Raw genomic sequence first — 23,751 nt, 5'->3', positions numbered from 1 at the left:
GCCAGGAGATATCTAAGAATATCCCGGTGCCAATAGTCTCTTCCTTTAAAATTTGGTCAACAACATTTTATTGGATCTTCAACTAAAACAAAAATTAGGAAAATCTGATGAAATTTACTCGAGTTATATGCAAAATACACTTAGGACCGAGGAGCGGCCTTAGTCCTAGGACCGACATCTGAAACTTTTTTCTCACCGCATTCTATTCGGTATCCAATTACCTTCCATATAAGACAAAAACTAGCAAAATTGGATGAGATTTACTCGAGTTATATACAAAATAACTCACGGTCCACTCACCCGAATTTAATAAACTTTTCTGGATCGGTATCGACAATACCTATCTTTTGCCGTTTCATTTACATTTCCATCGTTTATTTTGCCGTAAATATCCATAAAAGACCTCCTTAAAACGCTTAGGCGGCTCTAACTCACGAAGGGTTGACCCGAATATGCTTTTGAAAAATATAATTCAGAGAACGGTGCTGAGTGCTGAGCCAAAATATGCAGCCGACACTCTTTTCGCTTTTCTAGTGTGGTCCCACAAAGACCAACTAAGTATCAATCTAGCAACACAATCCTGAAGGTCACGCACGTTGTTCGTGATGAACTGTTAAATGTAAGAGCCAGGCCAAAACCAATGTTTCCGATTATTACAATCCACATTTAATATTCTTTGATTCATTCATTCCATTCATTTGTTTTCATTTAAAGTCGACTTAATATTAATTTAGGATTAAGGATTTAGGACACGAATAAAATTTATTGGACACTTTGGAGCACACTACTACCACTAATTTTCGATGATGTGGCGTTGGTTTTGTGTTTAGGCAGAGTAAAATAAACTCTGTCGTGTTTTGTGTTATTTGTGTGAACCACTTATCCGCTATCACGTAAGACATGAAGTCTGGAGAAAATTACCATTGCGCTCCACTGAGAACGGATGAATGGTGCTGCTTTTCCGGTCTTTAAATAATTTTGCTGGTAAGACACTCGTTGGCCACAATTTTGTTATGAATCATCTTCAAATGGTTGCGCAAATTCCCCTTGAAACTGAATCGCTTCAAACAGACCGAACATTCGTACTTATCGCTAGCGTGCACTCTTCGGTGTGATTTGAACGATGTTCGCCACTTAAATGTCTTTCCGCAGCCTTTAAAGTCGCACTTGAACCGGCGCTCCTCCGTATGACGTGCCACACAATGATCGTTCAACGCGGCAGCCGTAACAAATTTCATTTTGCACAAATGACAGTCATGACCATGAATCGGGTGTTTCTGTTTCATGTGATATTGCAGCAAAACTGGAACCGCAAATCCTTCACCGCATGTGTCGCACAGATATGTCTTCAGCTGAGTGTGCCTGGTCAATATGTGCACACTGAGGTATTGCTTCGATGCGAATCTTTTACCGCAAATATCACAGCCGTGGCTACAACCGCGGTGCACTTCTTTTTGGTGTTTTCTGAGGAGCGTTTGCGTAGCGAATTCCTGCCAACACAGACCGCAAATGGTGCGGTTCAAATTGGAAAGATTGAAGTGGACAGTTTCCATGTGCGAATTGAGCAGACGTGGCACGTAGAATTTATGGCACACGCTGCATTCGCCCGTTCGTTTTCGTATGTCGTCGGACAGCCACCCTGTCTCCTCTTCCGTTGGCACTGTTGGTAAACCAAAGCCAATGTCGTCACAGTCATCGGCAATCGTTTCGGCAGCGGAATCGTCAAGTGCGTATAACTCATCAACTGCAATGGAGTCGTCGACTGCGATCGGATCCGAGATGAGCGGACGGTCGCACTTTTCCAATTTTATGACGGGCTCGAATAGTGCTTCGAATTGGGAATTTGTTGCCGGATCGGGAGCACTCGTTGACGTTAATGTGTTGTCCAGTCTGTCAACAAGCCCCAGCACCGTATGTCTCGACTCGTGATAGTATTGTTCGCTTGTTGACTTGTCCAGATCGAATGCATCGCCGAGGATTTCGAACTCTTCATCCAGATGAAGCTTACGCAGTGTCAGCAGCAATTTCAATTCGGGAAAGTTCCATTCGTCGGCCAATTTTTGCAGACGCACAAAACGACTCGTCTGCATTCCCGTGTACAGAAGCGGTTTCCGTTTTATCAAAGAAACCGTTCCCTGTAACATCGGTATGATTGGTCTATGGCTCTGATGTTCATCTAGCTTCGTTATCCTATAAAGTATGCCGCCAGAGACAGTCGGTAGTTCGTCACGTTCAGATTTAATGACTACGTTGTCCAGCTTTGTACCGTTATCGGCCATTCGCTCAGACGCATCTGACGACGTCTCATTAAACAGATTCGACAGCGGTCGAAGGCGTTTCTTCCCGGCATTGGGCGGTTGAAAGCTGTGTCCGGTGTACGATTTGTAGTCGTCTAAGTTGAGGAACTTCGCGATTTCTTTCGGCACAATCAATATCCTCTTTCTGGCGATCACTTGATTCTCACACTCTCCTTGACTGTATTTCAGGAAGAATCGGTCTGTCGTCGTTTCAGCCGGTCGCAGCTGCATATATTTGCGCACGAATTTCGCATAGTCGCCGGTGATTACGAATAATTTGGCGGTGTTCTTCTTCGGATCCGGAATGTTGACGATTATTTCATTCCCGTAATCCGTCAAATAATCAATTTTGACTGCCAATAAGTCAAAGCCTCTGCATCCACCAGTCACGCCGAATATCATCATTGTCTGCAATGAAACGAGAGTCAATATGAATACACATAGGGCAGAGTCCAAGGACCAAAACTTCAAAGTTTTTTCAACAACATTCTATTCGTTCTTCGACTACCTTACAAATAAAACGAAAATTAGGAAAATCGGATCAAATTTACTCGAGTTATATGCAAAATACAGTTAGGGCTGAGGAGCGTCCTTAGTCCTAGGAACCAAATTTAAAATGTTTTTCCTCCACATTCCATTCGGTATTCAACATAGAGTTACACTCGAAAGTTGGCGAGATGGCGTTTTGTCGTTTTATCATCTACCCTTGTGGCCTATACCTGGACAACCCTATATATGTAATATTTATTGACCCTGTCATACGTCAAACTGTCAAATTAAAAATACGCCGAGCACATGTAATTTGTTTACATTCGAATTCTAATAAGATTTAAGATGCCAGGGGCAAAGTGCTGCATTAATGGATGCCAATCCACATATTATGTGCGTGTTGATGAACAAATTGTGCAAAGCAACATTTCCTTTCGCCGGTATAGGCAATTGTGATCATAATATCTTGATTAGTAAATTGTTATTTTAGTTTTCCGAAGGACGAAGCAAAACGAAACAAATGGATTTCAAATATCAAAATGTTTAACAAACAAACTGTTATTTGGCAAAGCGATGCACGGATTTGCAGTTTACATTTCGATGAGTTTGATGATCCAGTATATTTTCCTGCTATGACGTCGCCAGGATCGACGTAAGTTACAAATTTAAGTTAACCTATCAGCACCTTAGTACCAAAAATACATGTTTTAGGCGTAAATTGGAGTATTTAGTCTCTGATTGTGATGAAGATGAAGATCTTTACAAAGAAAACAGAGAGCCTCACCCTCCGAAAAGCGCAATACGATATCCAGGAGATATAAAAACCAAATCTGTTGAAGTTGATGTACTCAAACGAGCCCTACATCAAAAACAAAATCAAATTAAACATCTTAAAGCAGAGGTCCAACGATTGAAGAAACAAAATGATACGTATGGGAATGGTCTATAAAGTGTTGGACTCTCTTGTCAACAAAAAATACCTTGGATCGGAAATGGTGAACATGATCAAAGTAAGTTTGAGGACACTTTGCAGTGAAGGAGTAATCATTTTGCTATGTAATGCAAGAGTACCTGATACGTCTTACACAGAAGTTTTCACCAACTGGGATTCTACATTTACAGTGAGTTTAAAGATTAGGCTTTAGGATTGAGTACAGGTGCTAGCAGATGCACGCATTCATTTGTATAGATAACTAATAGGTTGTGGCTGGCTGATATTCCTCGATGCATTATTAATTTTATAAGTGGTGTTGGGGATAATATTTTTAGTTTACCTGAAAATACTAATGTCTTTCACTATTTCTATGTACAATCAAAGCATGATAAGTTACTGCGTTAACACAAAGACTTCGTAAATATTCTAGATTTCTAAATTTTGGAATCGGATCATGTCCGCACGTTAGTTAGCGGGCGTGACGCAAGTCCACTATCAAAAATGTTTTAAAAAAAAAATTGGGGACGGCGGAGCATATTTACAGCAACTTTTTGACTTCTCCCCCTTAACTCCAACGACCCCCAAACTAGGATATCTGGAATCCATACGAGTTCAACGAGCTATCACACGTTACTGCAGCTTCAAAATTGGCCGAGATATTGAACTTCGAAATATTGATGTTTGTATGAAAATAAGCAAAATTTCGTTTTTTCAGATAACTGAAATCGCCTACGTTAGTTAGTTAGTTACTTAGTTAGTTAGTTAGTTCCAGGATTCCGGGATCCAGGAACTCCTAAACGTTTCTATAGATTTTCCTGAAATTTTGGTTATAGGCTAATAATGACCCAAAAATAAGAATGGAATTTTCAAAAGTTGGAAAAAGCTCATATCTTGGGAGCTAGGGCTCCCGGAAGTTTCCATACCTGTCAACGCGTTTACAATTGTGTAGCGGCTGTTTTAAATGCTACAGAGGCGTGCGATACATCAAATGAAAGGTATGGACGGTACGAATCAAAGAAAAAAAAGTTTATGAGCTACTCCAACGTACAGCGATCGGTGATGATTTTGAGTTTATCTCGGTTGCTTTGAAAGTTGGACACTTGGTTTCTTCGGCAAAGTTGTTCGGTATAGAAAGAGTGGTTGTGTGTAAGTGACCACAGTGTACGCTTTTATGTATTAGTGACCACCCCCTCGATTTTTATAACTTTTTGTGTGAAGCAGATGGAAAGTTGGTTTCTTCGGCAAAGTTGTTGGCTATCGATAAAGTTGTCGTCTGAAAGTGACCACAGTGTACGCTTTTATGTATTAGTGACCACCCCTTAGATTTTTATAACTTTTTGTGTGAAGCAGATGGAAAGTTGGTTTCTTCGGCAAAGTTGTTGGTTATCGAAAGTGTTGTCGTCTGAAAGTGACCACAGTGTACGCTTTTATGTAATAGTGACCATCCCCTCGATTTTTGTAACTTTTTGTGTGAAGTAGATGGAAAGTTGGTTTCTTCGGCAAAGTTGTTGGTTATCGAAAGTGTTGTCGTCTGAAAGTGACCACAGTGTACGCTTTTATGTAATAGTGACCAACCTCTAGATTTTCGTAACTTTGTATGAAGCAGGTGGGAAGTTCCTCTGGCACTTTCTAACTTCCAATGGATTTTTCGATAGATTTGGGTTATTTTCGATATAATTGAGTTGTTCCAAGGTTGGTTCCTAAATTTTGGGATGACAGATGATTCCTCTGGCACTTCCTAACTTCCATCGGATTTTTTGATGGATTTAGTTTATTTTCTATATAAGGGCAGATTTTGCCAATAACGGTCTGTTGCGTTACAATTTTTAAGACTGAAAACTCTAGTTTCAAGAAAAAATCGTAGTTTCAGGCATTAGACTGATCCTTCCTCTATTGCCTCAAAGTGTTAAAAATTTGATCTGAGGTAACTGGTCATACAAAACTATTGCAATTGGCGGAGGTCTGCATTTTCAAACCCATATTCTACGGCGATCTCCGCTATCAAAATTTTTTCTCCGCCAACAACGGATTTGTTCCATTTGTCTCCACCAAGTTTTATTCGTTTACCATAGAAACTCAGGCGTCCGCTGATAGACGATTTTACAGATTCTGAAAATTTACTATCAGCGAACCGCCGAGTTATGTGGGAGGACAACCAAAACTTTCGGGGATGGAAAGAGCCGGAAAAACTGTGGAACAAATCCGTTATTGGCGGAGAAAAAATTTTGATAGCGGAGAATTGACGAGGCTTTAAAGTTCAAATTCAACAAAATATGCCCATAAGTGAAGTGGTCCAAGGTTGGTTCCTAAATTTTGGGATAACAGTTGATTCCTCTGGCAATACCTATCTTCCGTCGGATTTTTTGAAGGATTTGAGCTGTAGTCGACGTGAGATGCTTACAAAACTAGTGACCCTTACCCCTAAACTTCCAAAAGAACTGATATCCCCCAAAAAACCCAGAAGGGTAAATGTGACGCAAGTCCTTTATCTTACTTACAAAATAACTGATATCGGTGAGGGTGACGCATTCTGCGCCTGTACGCAAACGTTTTATCAACATAAAAGTGACCCAAAAAGTTTCAAAAAGAAAATTTTACCAAAAAAAAAATTGCGTCACAAGTGGCAGATGTTGAGGAAACCATGGCTATGAAAATAATTAAAATAGGACAAAATCCGTCGTGAAATAATGGAATTTAAACGGAAGAAGGCCGAATCATCTGCCACTTTGTGACGCAATTTTTTTTTTGGTAAAATTTTCTTTCTGAAACTTTTTGGGTCACTTTTATGTTGATAAAACGTTTGCGTACAGGCGCAGAATGCGTCACCCTCAGCGATATCAGTTATTTTGTAAGTAAGATAAAGGACTTGCGTCACATTTACCCTTCTGGGTTTTTTGGGGGATTTGATTTACTCAAGATATCGATGTGACGGACAGACATAATTTTTATTGAGGATTAGTCATCTATGAACATATGCAAACACTTTGCCCTTACCGTCTGCTTCGAATTCCATCAATTACACACGGGATCGTGATCCTATAAGTCCCTTTGTACTTCGTACAGAGCTAAAAATTTCCACATTCCTTGATTTCTAAAGTGAGAAGATAAGAGCCTCAAAAATTCATCAAAATTCTAGAATTGGGAAGATGGTGGACCATGAGCAGTGCTGCAACTTTCATTTCATTTATTTTCATAACTTTGGGAACGGACAGACCACCTTAATAATTTCAAAAGCTGAAAAAGATAATGAAAATCGGTTTCGTCTATAGTTACATGCAAATTCCATCTCCTACGGCTGGTTGTGAAGATTTGGGAACGTGAAGAAATGCCAGAAGAATGGGAACCCGGAATCATTTGTCCAGTGTATAAGAAGGGTGACAAATTGGATTGTAGCAACTACAGAGGAATTAATCTATTGAACATAGATTAAAATACGCCCATATCTTTTTGGTGCCTCTTTGACAGCCTTACAAAAAAAAACTGGAGGTATAAGACCCATCGCCGTCGGAAACACATGGAGAAGAATTACCGCTAAAATCGCATGTCGCAGAGTTGCTTCGGTTTTGACAAACTTATATCTCCCACATCAATTGGGAGTAGGAATTAAAATTAAAATTTTACTTCAAAACATAAGTCAGTTCGTGTCTTCTTGAAAGTCGATGTGAAAAACGCCTTTAATGAACCTAGGCGAGACATTTTATTGCAAAAAGTTAAGGCAACGATACCAGAAATCTATAAGTTTGGAGAGCTGTGTTACAGAGATCCAACAAATGTATATTGTAGAGAACATGTAATTTTATCTCAAAGAGGAGTACAACAAGGTGATCCTCTTGGACCCGCTCTATTTAGCCTTGTTCTTTAAGATATTGTCATGTCTTTACAAAATCTAGATCTCAACATTTGGTATCTTGATGATGTTACAATTGGAGGTGCACCAGATGATGTTTTCAACGCATTACAAGACATTATCGAGAAAGCGAAAGACATAGGCCTAGAATTAAATTATGAAAAGTGCGAAATTTCTGTTTTAGGTACAGAATCAGATGAATGCAAAAACGAAATATACGGACGTTTCAATTTACATCTTACAGAAAAGGCCTGGAGAAAATTGACAAGGCCCGTTTGCTGGCAAATTCATCCGAAGAATCGGGTGTTTGGCTTCAAGCTTTACCATCACCGCAGCTTGGTACTCATTTAAACAACGACGAACTTAGAGTAGCTATCGCATTACGTCTTGGTTTGCCAATAGTACAGCCCCATAAATGTGTATGTGGATCGAAAGTAGACAAATACGGTAGACATGGTTTATCTTGCTCCAAAGCTTCAGGAACACAACCACGACATCGAAACTTCAACGAGGGATTCTTTTGAAAAACAGCCTACCGAAATCGGGCGTGTTTTCTAGTGGAACTTTTTATATGTGCCTAGAAAGGACTTCGACCCTAGAACCCAAAACCACTTTCAAAAAAATTCTTCGCAGCTTTTGTTACTGGTGAAAAGTGATCAAAAACCGAAAACTTGCACTTTTCTTACCAAAATTTCTCCAGTTACACGAGCCGTACATGGTCGTGTGGGGTGTCATTAGAAAGGTAATCACATGTACTATTGAGCCGAATAGAGACTCATTGGTTTTAAAATTAATCCACACTGAAATATGTGCAGTTGAAGTTTTCAACAGAAAACTTGCACTTTTCTTACCAATATTTCTACAGTTACACGAGCCGTACATGGTGGTGTGTGATATCATTTGAAAGGTAATTTTATGTGCTTTTGGGCCAGATAGGGTCTTATGGGGGTTTGAAAGCATATAGGATGAAATATGAGAAGTTGAAATGTTTAAGTGCCCATATTTCATCGCATATGCATCCAAACCCCATAAGACCCTATTTGGCCCAAAAGCACATAAAATTACCTTTCAAATGATACCCCACACCACCATGTACGGCTCGTGTAACTAGAGAAATATTGGTAAGAAATGTGCAAGTTTTCTGTTGAAAACTTCAACTGCACATATTTCAGTGTGGATTAATTTTAAAACCAATGAGTCTCTATTCGGCTCAATAGTACATGTGATTACCTTTCTAATGACACCCCACACGACCATGTACGGCTCGTGTAACTGGAGAAATTTTGGTAAGAAAAGTGCAAGTTTTCGGTTTTTGATCACCTTTCACCAGTCACAAAAGCTTCGAAGAATTTTTTTGAAAGTGGTTTTGGGTTCCAGGGTCGAAGTCCTTTCTAGGCACATAAAAAAGTCCACTGGAAAATGCGTCCGATTTCGGTAGGCTGTTTTTCAAAAGAATCCCTCTACAACTTAATGCAACGAGGATTGAAATCAGCAGAAGTTTTTTGTTTACTCGAACCACCAGGATGTTCCAGACCAGATGGGAAGAAACCTGATGGCCTCAGTCTCTTACCTTGGACCAAAGGAAAATCACTGTTATGGGACTATACTTGTGCTGATACTTTTGCATCATCGTATATAAATCGAACTTCAAAAGAATTAGGTTGGGCTGCAAAACACGCGGAAGAAAAGAAGTACGAACGAAGAAAAGAAGTACGAACACTACGTCGATTTGCGAGAACAATTAATTTTCATTCCAGTCGCCACAGAGACGTCCGGTGTTTTTGGCAAAGAAGCAATTAAACTAATAAAAGCAATTGGAAGTAAGATCGCTGAAGTTACTCATGAGAAAAGAGCGACGAGTTTTATGTTCCAGCGGTTAGCACTCTCAATTCAGCGTGGAAATGTTGCATCGATTCTTGGTACAATTCCACCTTCCAAGAACTTGGCAGAATTATTTTTTTTATAAATACTGTAAAATGCTGTTAAATATATTCAGGAATCTATTGAACACAGCGTACAAAATATTTGCGGATATTTTACGGCAGCGTCTCATGACGTATTCGGAACCAACAACCGGTGAATACCAGGGTGGATTCCGCAACGATCGCTCAACAACAGACCAGTTGTTTAGCATCAGGCAGATCATGGAGAAATGCAGAGAGTTCACTGTTGCTCTACACCATTTGTTTGTTGATTTTGAAACGGCATATGACAGGGTTTTTTCGGAGGAAACTATGGAATGCGATGGTGGAACTTGGTTACCCCAAAAAACTTATTCATTTGGCTAGAATGACTCTGTCACATCTGAGAGCCAAGGTCAGAACTTGGAACAATCTATCTGATACCTTCGAAGCCTTGGAAGCACTTAGACAAGGCGATGGACTGGTAGCTCTGTTCTTCAACATTGTTCTTGAGAAGGTGATAAGAGAGAGCGACGTGGAAACCAGCGGTACAATCTTCAGAAAGTTGAGTCAGTTGTTAGGATATGCTGACGACCTAGACTTAATTGGACGGAACATTGACATCGTTAAAGAGAATTTCACGAAAATTGAAGATAGGGGTGCTGAGTTCGGTCTCAAGGTCAGTGAGAGAAAACCAAGTACATGACAACTTCATTGTCTGATGGCAGACCAACGGACCATACGCTGGAGGTGAATGGAAAACACTTCGAGACTGTCGACAGCTTTATTCACCTTGGGTCGCTGGTCAATAGTGATATTAGCATCGGAGAGGAAATACGAAGAAGGGTAACGCTACAGTTACTACAGTCTTCAAAAACTCATCCGGTCAAAAACACTCAACCGCAACCTTAAGTGCGAATTGTACAGATAGCTGATTCGACCAGTTGTAGCATATGGATCAGAAGCTTGGTGCATGACACAAAGTGACGAACAGACACTTTTGGTTTTTGAAAGGAGAATTCTTCGATCAATTTTTGGAGGTGTCAATGTGAACGGCAACTGGAGAAGAAGATACAACCATGAGCTGTATCAGCTTTACAAGGAGTCTGATATAGTCAAATTCATCAAAATCAATCGATAAGATGGCTCGGTCATGTACAAAGAATGAACGAGGAACGTGTACCACTGAAACTGCTAAATAGAAATCCCGATGGAAGGCACAGCCCAGGATAACCAAGAGCGAGATGGAAAGATGCAATTGAGTCTGATCTAAAAGTACTAAGAGTGAACGACTGGAGAACGTTGGCGCGGAATAGGTCCGATTGGAGAAGATTGCTGGAAGAGGCCAAAACCAATAGTAGGTTGTAGTGCCCGCCTAAGTAAGTAAGCTTTTCTATGGTTTTCTTGTGTTACATTCTGGACTTTCGGTAATATTGAGGTGGTCGCACGTTAGTTCCCAAAATTCCAGCACCCCGCATGGTCCACACTCTTCCCAGTAACCGGAGTCGCATAAGAAGTGTGGTAGGAGCGATTACTGGACGTTGTGGGCTGGTTCGGCACATGAACAAGCTGAGATGTTCCTGCGATCTAGAAGAAGAAACGGGTGCACATCTAATATGAGACTGCTACGAATTTCTTCGATCAAAACGCGGGATGCTGAGAGACTATGAGGTGGTTCCTTCAGAAATTGTCGCAATATGACCTGACGTTCTAGACAGGTTCCTAGCGCCAACGGAAAGGCTACATGATGACATTTACATTTACATGATGACCAGGAATGAAATGGAAGGATCAACAGATCTGTGTTTCGATATCTCTACTGGATTCCGGACACACGGAGGTCGCACACAATTGCAATAGGTATACTAGATCACATGGGATCAACTGCGGATCGGGTTCTATGTTCTTCACTTCTTTTACCGATCTAACAAACAAACCGAATTGAGTATCTAACATACGCTTACCTTCATCGCCAAATAATCGTCATCCGGAGCTTCCATTAAAAATCGACTAATTTCTTCGGCACTGAAAACTTTGCCCCTCTTGCGGTCGAATCCAATCGATTTCTCCTTCAAGAAACCGAGCAGTCGCTTGTACGTTGACATGTCGACCTTATTGTAGATGCCAAGCGTCCTCTTCAGCAAGGAATACATGTGCCACAATGAGGAAGATTTTAAAGTTTTCGCTAACTCGTCGAAATACGTCAGCAGAACGTCCTCGTCGAACGATGAGATCCCATTCGATTCCTTCCATTTGATGAATGTGTCGTATACTTTTTGGTATCTGTAGTCGTTTTTGTTCAGTTTTTGTGCCCCGAGCTTGGGTACATTGAATGATGCCAGATTGGCGGAACTTTCCATTTGTTTGTTTTGAAATGAACGTTCGGCTATACCAGGTTAAAAATTGTTGATTCGTCCAAATGTTCAGTGTTAATGCAAGAAATTGAATTGTTCGGTCAAAATATATTGACAACATTGCAGTCTACCGACAATTTTCATTTATTTTTAGTTGTTTCTACACAAACGGCATCAAAATTATCCAAAAAAGAAACTGTTTTGTTGTTGAACGGCGATGATTCTATGTGTTTGACAGTAGTTAATGTCAAGTTCATTTTGAGTATGCGCCGGTGCGTGTCATGAGAGGCGATCGAGGCGATGTATGTTGTGTATGTACAAATCCAGTGGTCGACGACAGATGGTACTTTTGTATGGTTTTTAAATCGAAATAAAGAGTGCGAATTCTCGAAGTTTCCAAACACGAACGAACAAAATTAAGAGTAATAACTGAACTAGATCTTACATTGACGAACTTTGAACCGAGTAAAGTCGAAATTGAAAGATGTCAGAATCCGATTGTAGCCGAAGATGACCATCATCCAGCATTAATGGTAAGTTTGAACGTAAGTCCAATTAAATATTTGGATGAGACAGACAGAATTTTTGGCGTGCGAATTACGCTGAGTTGAATGGTCGTTTGCTCGATGTAGAATGGGATTTGGAATTAAGTGGATTGGGTGTAAATGATGCTGTTAGCCGATTCTATGAACTATTGGAACCGATCATTGACAGTATACCGAAAGTTCGTACCTCTTCGAGAGAATACCCAGTCTTCTACACTCCGAAATTAATTAAATTGATCAAGAAGAAATTAAGAGCGAAAGACAAGTTGAAACCGCAATGAGAACTATGTGAATTTTTCAAATCTTAGGAAGCAAGTAAAGAGTCAGATAAAGATCTGTTTTTCAAATTATGTCAGTGATTGTGAGAGTAAAGTCAAGTCCAACACTAAATGCTTTTTTTCAATGACCAAGTCGCTGAGAAAGACCAACTCATTGCCTAACTATATGGATTATGGTGATCAAGTAGCTAGCGATAGGTACTCTATCTGCAATCTGTTTTCGTCGTTTTTTCAGTCAGTATTTCTGAGAGATGGAGCTGAAAGTGTTGTTGTCGATGTGGATGCAGAGTACGGTATGGGCGATGCTGAAGCTGATATCATTTTCAGTACTGATGATGTCAAGAACGTGCTGAAAGGTTTCGATAAAAATAAAGTATCGAGTCCGGATGATATCCCGACGATGTTTTACAAGAATTTGTCGGAATCGCTGTCATTACCGCTGAAGATATTGTTCAACAAATCTTTGAAAGAACGAGTTTTTCCAGATAAATGGAAAACGAGTTTTATTACGCCAATATTTAAGGAGGGTGATAAGTTTGATATCACTAATTATCGGGCTGTGTCTATATTGTGCGCTGTGTCAAAGGTATTTGAGAAGCTCGTATTCACGGTGCTTTTTGAGAAGTTCAAATATCTGATCCATCCGTCTCAACACGGATTTTTCGCCAAACGTTCAACGCAGACAAACTTGATGGAATTCGTCACATCGGTATCCCAATCGATGGCAAATGGTGGCCAAGTGGACGTGTTGTACACTGATTTTTCAAAAGCATTTGATCGTATTGACCACAGAATTTTATTGAAAAAAGTGGCAGCATTCGGATTTGATAATTCTTTAATAAAATGGTTTCAATCTTATCTATCATACAGGTCACAATTTGTATCAATCGGATGTGGAAGATCAGAGAAAATTACACCAACTTCCGTTGTACCTCAGGGCTCTGTGTTGGGACCGTTTCTATTCATAATATTCATCAACGATCTGTTACAATCGTTGCACACAGTGCCTTTTATAAGGATTTTTCACTGGGGTGCACAACTTTCCGAAGGGCCCAATTTTTTTCTCGAAAGGGCCCTCACAAAAAAGCCGACGTTTATCATAAAATTTACATTTTTTGTTTTCTGTTTCCGGCACCTCTTCAGCGCCCTGGGCTTCGTATTACAGCTACCATTTCCAGCACCCCATTTCTTATTCCCAGCGCCCTTGGCTTAGCACATAAGCTAAGCCGGCACTGTCGTTAACAGCTGTGAAGGTAGGTCAGACATCCCACTGAATTTTTCGGACAATTTTCATTAAAATTTCAGACATTTTCTACGAAGATTTCGGACTAATAGTGCGCTTGGGTATGGGTAATTGGTGGGCATAATTTGATAATCGATAGCAAATTCAATCGGACGCGATGATTTTTATTTGAGTCGTTGTTTCTAACGTGATTTGAAGGGTCGCATCATTGGTCGATGTATGCGCCGAGGTGCGCTTTGTGAATTCGAATAATGAAACTTTTGGATTACAGCGAATGAAAATTTTGAATCGCAGCGCAAAGTTTTAAGAAACGATGTGGCAGTGACAATTAAGTTCACTGGACGGATTTATAAAAAGTGGGGTGCACTGGGGTGCACTGGGGTGCATTTATCAAAAGTGTGGTGCACTGATAGGGGACTGGGGTGCACTTTTCCTCCGACTTTGTATGTTAAAAAAGGCTCTGGTTGCACACGTCATTTGGCTTTGCTGATGATCTGAAGGTTTTGAGAAAAGTCTTCACTGGCAGCGACTGCTATGCTTTTCAACTGGAAATGAACCTTATACAAGGATGGAGCTCATTGAACAAACTTGATCTGAATGTGAAGAAATGTGGCGTCATGTCGTTTACACACAAACAAAGCGGAAGCAAATCGCATTGAGTATCAATATCGGATTTCTAATGAGGGATTCTTTTGAAAAACGGCCTACCGAATAGGGTGTAGGGTTTTGACGAAAGTATTTTGTTTTTTAAGGCCTGCGGGTAGGTTCGATGGAGAATGGTCCACTGAACACGAAAATACCACAAAAAAAATTTTGAAGTTCGAAGCTCCTATGCGCACTTCTGAAAACCGACTTTTTCGGTCTCAAAGCCATAGTGAGATTAGTTCTGCCGGCTGTGTGGAAAAATATATCTTAAGTGTATATGATAATTAATCGTAGAGACCGTGGCTTCAATTTGGCATACTTTAAAATTTTAAAAAAATTGAGTCACCGTTGAACAATTACAAAAAGTGCTCCCGACCATGACTTTTTCAGAATTTTTTTGGATTTAAAGCTTTCTAAAATATATGACTGGAAAGGAATATAGTCGTGTCACAGCTCATTTTAAAGGGAATTTCAATAGCTTTCAAACGAATATAGACTCGACGTAAAGATTCATCGGGTTGCAGATTCGATGACCTTCTAGTGTGTAGAAAATGGTACGAGAAAAACCATATTTTTTTAATTTTTCACAGAATTTATGCAAAAAAGGTTCAAAATTGTTTTCAGTATTGCTGGCGTTAATAATGCAGCAATTCTGGGAAAAAATAGCCGACTTTTGGGGTAGCGTTAACTCGTATCTTTATGATAATCGAAAAATCATCAAACTGACCATTTTTTTGTAAATTTCTCCTTACATCGCTCATTTCTTCCCAGGATTGCTGCTCTATTAACGTATGACACAATTGAATTAGTTGGATTTTTTTTTTCAAATTTTTTAAATCCTGAGCAAAATTTCCCGAAGCGTAAGGTGGCAGTAACTCCAGCCCTGACTTAAAATTGTCTCATACGTCAGAAAAATAAAAATAGAGGCGAAAAAAATTAGAATTCTACAGAATTTTTGAGTTAGTCCACTTCAATCAAAATTGAAGCTCAACGAAAGTCGTGCCGCGGTAGGTTCATGGTGTCATGGATAGTAGATGTCACTACCTACGCAACGATACCCATATCTTCCAAGTCTATCATTGTAATTTTTTTTAAACACTCTCCAAAAGTTGGAATTTTTTTCCACTAAAATAGCTACTGCACCACATACACGAAAAAATTTCTATATTTTTTAAAGGTCAACATATGCGTCCTCAACACCTCTGCCTACCACCATAATTTCACATCAATGCGTTACACATTGTTGGTGATATGCAACAAAAACTATTTTGGTCACCCTCACTCAGTACAATTTTTCATGATTTCTGGCGTGAAAACACAATTACTTCTAGGGTTTTTTTTTGCAAATGACTCAGGAGGGTCCCTGATTCAATTACTGTATACCCTTCAAAAATCGCCGATGGCTTGTTTCCATGTTTCATACAACTTGGTCGAAGTTTTGGCAAATTGACTCTTAAATGCAAGTCAAGTTGGGCATGGTCAAATTTACTGAAAGTGTTCATTTTTTAAATTGCGCATAGCGCAATTACGAAAGCCCGTACGAAGTACCTCTCAAATAAATCCAACAATTTACAATATTATTTTAGAAACCCAAAATTTTTTGCCAACTTTCCATTGGGTATTCAATTATCTCTTAAATGAAACTAAAACTAGCAAAATCGGTTGATATTTACTCGATTTATGTGCAAAAAACACTGAGGGCCGAGTAGCGGCCTCAGTCCAAGGACCTAATTCTAGAAATTTTTCCACAACACGCTATTTAGTGTGCAAGTACATCTCAGATTTTACAAAAATTGGCAAAAACGGATGGATTTCACTTAATTTTTACCGATTTATATCGTTTTTAATAAAATCCAATATGGCCGCCGGTAGCTTTGCACTAACCGTCTGCTTCTAATTCGACATGTTACAAACGGCATATTAAACCTATAAGCCCCCAGGACTTCGTACATTTAAACTTGTAAACGATACGTCAAATGAAAGGTATTTACAATACTAATCGGCAAAAAAAGTTTATAAAATTCGGATGTTCGACGCGTGACTTAGAGCCCTTGGTGTGAACCAGCAGAGGGCGCCAGCAGTTTTTCCACATAGGTCAGCCAAACTTGCCAGCCAAATAAATTGCTTGCTGTAGAAAAATTTCTAGAATTAGATCCTTGGACTGAGGCCGCTACTCGGCCGTAAGTGCATTTTGCACATAAATCGAGTAAATCTCATCCGATTTTGCTAGTTTTTGTTTCATTTGAGAGGTAGTTGAATACCCAATGGAAAGCGCAATTTTAAAAATGAACACTTTCAGTAAATTTGACCACGACCAACTTGACTAGGTGGGCAATAATGTCAAGCATTCGCGTCAGGGACGCATTTTGGTAACAGACGCATTAGAGGGTTGTAGACGTATTAGGGTTGCGGGCGTATTACGGCTACGGACGTATTATGGTTACGGACGAAATAGTATTACAGGTCTTATGGGGCTCAGTCGTAGCAAACGCTCCGATTGTTCTGATGCCTTGTTTTTATTGTGTATTAGTCATCTATAATCATAGGCAAATGCTTTGCCCTTACAGTCTGCTTCGAATTCCACATTTTACAAACGGCATGGTGTTTGTATAAACCCCCAGTACTTCGTACGGGGCTAAAAATTATGAAAATCGGATATCCGTAGATATCCCCAAAAGACCTTAAAACACTGGGCGGCCCTAACTCACAAAAGACCGACCCGAATACGCCCATCTTCGAAATCAGCCTCACTATTTCAACTTCCTTCCAGGGAAATCGGATTTGATTTACTCAAGATATCGACGTGACAGACAGACGGACAGACAAAATTTTTTTTTGCGGATTCGTCATCTATGAACATAGGCAAACACTTTGCCCTTACCGTCTGCTTCGAATTCCATCAATTACACACGGCATCGTAATCCTATAAGTCCCTTTGTACTTCGTACGGGGTCAAAAAGTTTTCACCTATCACCCAACCATTAAATGTTGTTCCTTATCACCCAAATTAACGTTGAAGCCCGTTCCATCTGATATCTCTGCCCCACAAAGTTAAAAACATTACCTCCAAAAATGAAGAAAGAATTCGGTGTCTTTCCGATATATTAAATACGATTTTTTCGCTTTACACGACAAACTAACTATATGTTCATAATTGCCCGATTAGAAGTGAATTTATTGTTATTACTGACGACGGTGGTAGTGCTTCATCAAATCGAGCTTAAAACAAAAGCTCAAATGATGCATGGGTATGTCGTTATCTTGATTCACTTCAAAAATGTCTCATTATATAAATGACCGTCGAATCAATTGAACACTTCAGTTATCCATTGCAAGTTGGTGAAGTTACAAATAAGAAATGGTTTCGGTAATTCAAGTAGCAGTTTTGCTGCTCAGTGTGTTCTACTCATCTGACGGATTAATACGTTCCGAGGAACACAAACACAACCAAAAAAATGCCCTAATGTTTCTGGACATAATGGAAGAAACGCTCATCACAGAAATAAGGAATTTCTCTGCAACCGGTTATCGTTCTCCATTGTTCGATTTGTGGTCGAAACATGTACCGTATACCGTTGAAATGACCCAAGATGAAGTCGATGATTATCCGTTAGTATTGCATCCTATTTTTCACCATTTTTGATAAAATAAATTCGTAAAATTCCTTAACTTAATAGACCCGAGCTGGCTATCATTGGATGCTTAGCTTGTCGAACATATTTTGCTTCATTAATTCGAGACGTACGAGCTGGAGTGCCTCCGCAGCAAGTGGCAGATTCAGCAGTTGGCATCTGCCAGTTACTAATGCCATTCGAAAGTGTCGTGTGCAGAAACATAGTTGACCTGAATGTTGATAGTCTCTACTACATCATACAAAATAGACCAGCGATAGGCACCAACGAATTTTGTGGTTTGATATTGCAAGGAGAGTGTGGAGCAGTTGATCCAATGTTTAATTTTGCTGTTAATGTAAGTCCTCACAACCCCATTACCGCACCGAAAACGGTAACTTCTCCCCGAACTCCTGATGAGCTACGAATCATTCACATCACGGACATTCATTACGATGAAAACTATTTGACTGGTGGAATAAATAATTGTCCAAATCCAACTTGCTGTCGAAGATCAGCAGGTGATATTGAACTCTGAGCTCTCTCCATCATCAATTTTATTTTGTGTTTTTGTTCTAACACAGGTGTTGCACCGGATCCAGCAAATCGTGCAGGTCCGTGGGGTGATTACAACGTAAGAATCAATCTTTTGTTGCATTGTAGACCATTTTCAGAATATATTCATTCTGCTTGCAGTGTAATCAGCCGTGGCAAGCTTTTGAAAATACACTTCAACGCATCCGAAGCCAACATCCACAAATCGATATCATTTATCACACTGGTGATATGGTCGACCATGGCATTTGGGAGACAAGTCAGGCTGGCAACCGAAGAGTCATTGGAAGAATTTTCGACCTATTCCGGCAAATCTTTCCGAATGTACCAGTTTTTTCTACGATAGGCAATCATGAAGGTGTGTGCTTCGTAAATTTTTCTAATCCTTAAATTCTGTAAAAATTGACGCTGGTATCCCATTTAAATTCACTGATCTTTCGTTTAAATATTTTCAGCTCATCCAACAAACTTGTAAGATTTTTTCAGCTTCTCGCATGTGAAATTGTATTCTTGGAACAATTTGTAACTATAGGTTCGCTCCATCTACTATTGGTAACCCTGCTTGGTCCACGAGATGGCTGTACGATCTCTTAGCTAGTACGTGGCAAAATCATGGATGGATAAATGCAGCTGCAGCTAATACAGTAAGAGCCGGAGGATATTATACTCAGTTGGTACGTCCAGGTTTCCGTTTGGTTGTACTGAACAACAATGACTGCTACATTTACAATTGGTGGGTAATGTACAGTCGTACAGAGATTGCTGGTGCTTTGGTGAGATAATGCAAATCCATCTTCTCGGTGGAACTCCTCAATATATTTCCCTATTTAGCAATGGTTCCACAACACACTGCTTGACGCAGAACGAAACAACGAAAGAGTGCATGTGCTGGCGCATATCCCGACAGGTGGCGGTAGCTGTTTCCAATTCTGGTCTCGTCAGTACAGGAGAATTCTGGACAGATTCCACAATATTATCGGAGCTCAATTCAACGGCCATTCGCACAGAGACGAGTAAAAGTTTTTATTAAAAGAAATTGCGACCGTTTCAGGATCTCGAATTTTTTTTGGTTAGGTTCGAAGTAAACTATGATGTTGCAAGCGGTCAACATGCCATCAATGTAGCATGGAATGGAGGATCATCTACAGCCCGTACAAATGTAAATCCCAACTACAGACTGTACTATGTAGATCGCACCCATTACGTAAGAGAAATGTGGAAAAATTTGATTTTTGGCGGTCTTACAGTTTTGATTCTACATAAACAGCAAGTCAACGAAGCGGAATCCTACATCTACAGCATCTCTGAGGCCCGAAACAATCCATCTGTTCCTCCACGCTGGCATCTTCACTATTCGTTCCGTCAAGCCTTTGGAATAACCAATTTCTCACCAGCCGGTATCGATCAATTAGCCTTCAACATCTCAAGGAATCGGAATTTGGGAAGAAACTTGTACAGATTCAGAGTCAAAAATGGGGATCCACGAATGCAGACTGGTTGCAATGACGATTGTCTACGAAGTCAAGTTTGTAGACTTGTAACGAATGAGCATGCCGATAATCGACGGTGCAATCAAATTCTTGCCGTATTCGGAACAGTTGCTTAAATTGCAATGTTTCAATTGATGGTTTTGGGGATTTATTAAATATTCCGTGCAATTTGAGTTGAATTTTTTCTTTCTTTTTTTACAGTTAACCAATTATATTATGACTAGGGCTGTAGGATGCATTACTATTACATCCTACACACTTCCCACATTCAATTGAACCAACGAATTCAATTTCATTTTTGATTATGTGGATTGACATCATTGACATACAAGTGGTTAGTTCTCATTATCTGCACCATATATTTTGCGTGCCCAAGGAGTTAAAGAAGCACTGGGTAGCGTCAATGAAATTAGCTCACATCTGACTTGATCACAAAGGCAGTAACCAAATTGGAAGAGATTTTTTTGTGTACTATATGAATTTTACGTGCTACATTCGTCGAAAACCAAACTTTTCATGTTTCACACACGACTTTTGACGCCCAAAGCATGTAACATGCATTACATAACTCGGGATAAAACGATGTAATGTCTCGTTTTTGTGAGTTTATTGACCTCAAGAAATGTAAAATACAAATGCTTTTCTGATCTTTCAAACGTGAGAAGCAAGTTCGTGTGAAATGGGAGAAATGTAAAACGCTAAAGAAATGCATGTAGAATGAATGGAACGAATTGGATGAAAAAAATCAACAAAAGCGGTAAAAACGTATGTGGATTTCTGAGTTTGAATTTAGAGAAAATAGCACACCTATAAAAAAAATATTTGGGTATGGTACCCGTGCAGTTCTTTTTACTACACAGCTGAACATTAGTTTTCAGCATATCTGTATATTGTACGTAATTGCTGAATTTTGAACGTAATGACAGTACTATGTACAGCTAAGATGTACTACTGTTCTGTTACGTTAACAAACATACTGCTACGTTAACAAATGTACTTGTCCCGAATTTGTACAGCAGAGCAGTACATGATTTGTGACAGATTCAAAGTACCATTCAGATGGACAATGTACACTATAGCTGAATGAATGCCAGTTTGAATGTAGTGGTCGTGAACTTCCATAATGTTAAATGAGACTAAACACTGCACGAACTTTCGAGACAATTCAGGAATTATTTGTAATTATGTAATTAGTAGAGGGGCATTTGGTTTCTAGCCATCCTAAATTATTAACGAAAATGTTTTGATGTTTTTGACTAATTAGAAATTTTTTAGGTCGCGGATCAACAAGGTTTTTTTAACAAACAAAATTTCGACCGCCAATATAAAATCGGCGGTACAATATAAACAATCAGTTTCTTCGGCGACATTCCATGATTTTCAACAGAGATTGTATATAAAATATAAAATTAATTGAATAACGCGACACTTACGTGGAATCCGAAATATGAACGTTCGCGAGCTTTGTTAACGTAAGTACAAGATGCACTTAATGACGATTCTTCTTCTTCTTCTATACGTCGGTTCTTCATTCATGCGTGCATTTGTACATACGAATAAAGAACCGACGTATATGTAGAAGAAGAAGAAGAATCGTTTTTTCGAATCTAGTACCTACGTTAACAAAGTACGCGAAAGTTTAATTTTCGATGATGATTCCACGTAAATGTCGTGTTGTTTAATTAATTTTATATTTTATACACAATCTCCGTTGAAAATAATGGAAGAAATGAAGTGTTTATATTGTACCGCTGATTTTATATTGGCGGGTGAAATTTTGTTTGTTAAAAAAAACCTTGTTGACCTTGAATTTTTCTAATTACAATCGCTAAACCGAACTGGTGTGCATACGTTATTTTGCACCAGCTGGTCCCATTTGGAATTGTATGTGACCAGCTGGTGCAAAATAACGTATGCACACCAGTTCGGTTTAGCGATTGTAGTGTTTTTTTGACTACTAATAATACTCAAAATAATCCCATCAAAACATTTTTTATAAAATCCATAGGAAGGCAAATCACTTTTTTTGACGAAATGCCCCCTACTAAATTCAGAAATTCAAGTTTTGAATAATAACGTATTTGAATAATGAAGGCTCAAGAAATTTTTTTAATAAATGACTTGGTAAATGATTTTGTTACACTATAAACCTATTTTTTGACATTCGTAAATATCAATCTTTCTCTTCTGTTCGAAAGTTAGCACTTAAGGAGCACACGTTATTCCACGAATTTTGTCATAAATGTAGCCGGCGAAAGAACTCAGCCTCGATGCTTGTGAGAAAAAGGCACTGATTAAGTAAATCCACGCAATCGATTCTTAACACATTTTCAAACAGTTTGCTCAAAAAAATGAATAAACAGCTTTTCCTAAGAAAAATTTCTCACTTTTAGTTTTCATTCGCATACAAAATCATGAAATGAAAAAACTGAAGTCTGCAAACAAAGGATAACAAATTTGACGTACACATGTGTAGTACTAGTTGCGTTTTAACCGCTTTTGAGCGAGACAGTAATGACGTATTAGTAAAATTGACTATGTTGCTACCCTTAATTTTAATAAACTTCTGTCAGACTGTTGGGTGTCTAAATAATATGTGACAAAAGCCCATCTGCCGGAAACTTAACTTCTTCTTTCAAAATATTTATTCTTAGAATTATAGAATAGGAGAAGAAGACTTAAGTCTTACAATTTCCTAACAAATAATTTACAGAAAAAAAACTTCCTTCTTGAACATTTGGAAATTACATTACCACACAACAGTATTAAAATACGAGAACTTTTAAAGTTCAATTTCACAATACTGATCAACTAAACATTAATGTTCAGCAAGACAGTACAGTGGAGACGTACGATGTTATAAGATAGCTTTCCCATAATGTCTTCCAAACACAAGTACTGAGTTGGGACATGGGTAAGGTGGTGGACTGGAGTGTCGGAGGTCCCGAGTTCGAATCGCACGGACGGCAGTTTTTTTTTTTATTAAATAAGTTGACGTAAATAAACGTACTAAATAGTTTAAAGATGAAAATTTATGAACTCTGAATAATATTTTCTGTACAACTTTTATTTTTCGATGAGACAACCAATGTTCGCCCAACTGCACATTGATACAGCTGTACTGTAAATATTACTGCTACGTTAACATAATGTACTTGTCCCGAATTTGTACAGTACATTCGTACAACGACTACAGCTGAGCTGGACAAAATTTTTACAGGTGCAATAGTACATTGAATGACAAGGGACAAACTTGGGCACAGGGACAAGGGCACAGGTTGATTTTTTTTACTTTTGCCCCGAGTCGTTCATACTATTTTTTTTTGATACCAACATCGAAAGTTGATAAGTATCGCAAACAGCAGAAAAAAATGTAGAAATATGAAGGCATTTAGCGGGAAAAATTTAATTATTTAGCCATCACAACAATAACACACACAAAAAATAACAAATAACTACAAATCATTCAGCAACAAAAAGTATCAACTTCGTATGTTAATTTCAATAAGAGCACTGGCGCCCGCTTTATTTCAATTTTGATCGCAGTACACTTATTGACAAG

General features: G+C 39.0%; 2 protein-coding genes and 2 long non-coding RNA genes across 4 annotated transcripts; 3 read left to right on the top strand and 1 right to left on the bottom strand.

Annotated features, from left to right (window-relative positions):
* Positions 1 to 643: 643 nt before the first annotated feature.
* On the bottom strand, positions 644 to 12,045 carry LOC119085530. Its single transcript, XM_037195945.1, has 3 exons — positions 11,433 to 12,045; positions 897 to 2,705; positions 644 to 823 (listed from the first exon to the last, which is right to left on the bottom strand). Exons 1-2 carry the CDS (start codon positions 11,826 to 11,828, stop codon positions 969 to 971), a joined length of 2,133 nt encoding a protein of 710 aa, XP_037051840.1. The 5' UTR covers positions 11,829 to 12,045; the 3' UTR covers positions 644 to 823; positions 897 to 968.
* Positions 2,967 to 3,689, top strand: LOC119085539. The gene is made up of 3 exons (XR_005089310.1): positions 2,967 to 3,226; positions 3,277 to 3,438; positions 3,498 to 3,689. It is a non-coding gene; the product is annotated as an uncharacterized LOC119085539 (long non-coding RNA).
* On the top strand, positions 9,055 to 9,573 carry LOC119085538. Its single transcript, XR_005089309.1, has 2 exons — positions 9,055 to 9,258; positions 9,334 to 9,573. It is a non-coding gene; the product is annotated as an uncharacterized LOC119085538 (long non-coding RNA).
* Positions 12,046 to 17,842: 5,797 nt separating the features above from the next.
* LOC119085531 (sphingomyelin phosphodiesterase-like) lies at positions 17,843 to 20,365 on the top strand. Its single transcript, XM_037195946.1, has 9 exons — positions 17,843 to 18,142; positions 18,211 to 18,665; positions 18,729 to 18,778; positions 18,841 to 19,057; positions 19,155 to 19,170; positions 19,232 to 19,472; positions 19,531 to 19,712; positions 19,774 to 19,903; positions 19,967 to 20,365. The coding sequence occupies exons 1-9, from the start codon at positions 17,892 to 17,894 to the stop codon at positions 20,303 to 20,305; spliced, it is 1,881 nt and encodes a 626-aa protein (XP_037051841.1). The 5' UTR covers positions 17,843 to 17,891; the 3' UTR covers positions 20,306 to 20,365.
* Positions 20,366 to 23,751: the final 3,386 nt, after the last annotated feature.

The sequence above is a fragment of the Bradysia coprophila genome, unplaced genomic scaffold (assembly GCF_014529535.1).
Source record: "Bradysia coprophila strain Holo2 unplaced genomic scaffold, BU_Bcop_v1 contig_94, whole genome shotgun sequence".
Classification (NCBI taxonomy): domain Eukaryota; kingdom Metazoa; phylum Arthropoda; class Insecta; order Diptera; family Sciaridae; genus Bradysia; species Bradysia coprophila.
Note: the sequence above shows the minus strand (reverse complement) of the source record. Positions and strands in the feature narration are given on the sequence as shown.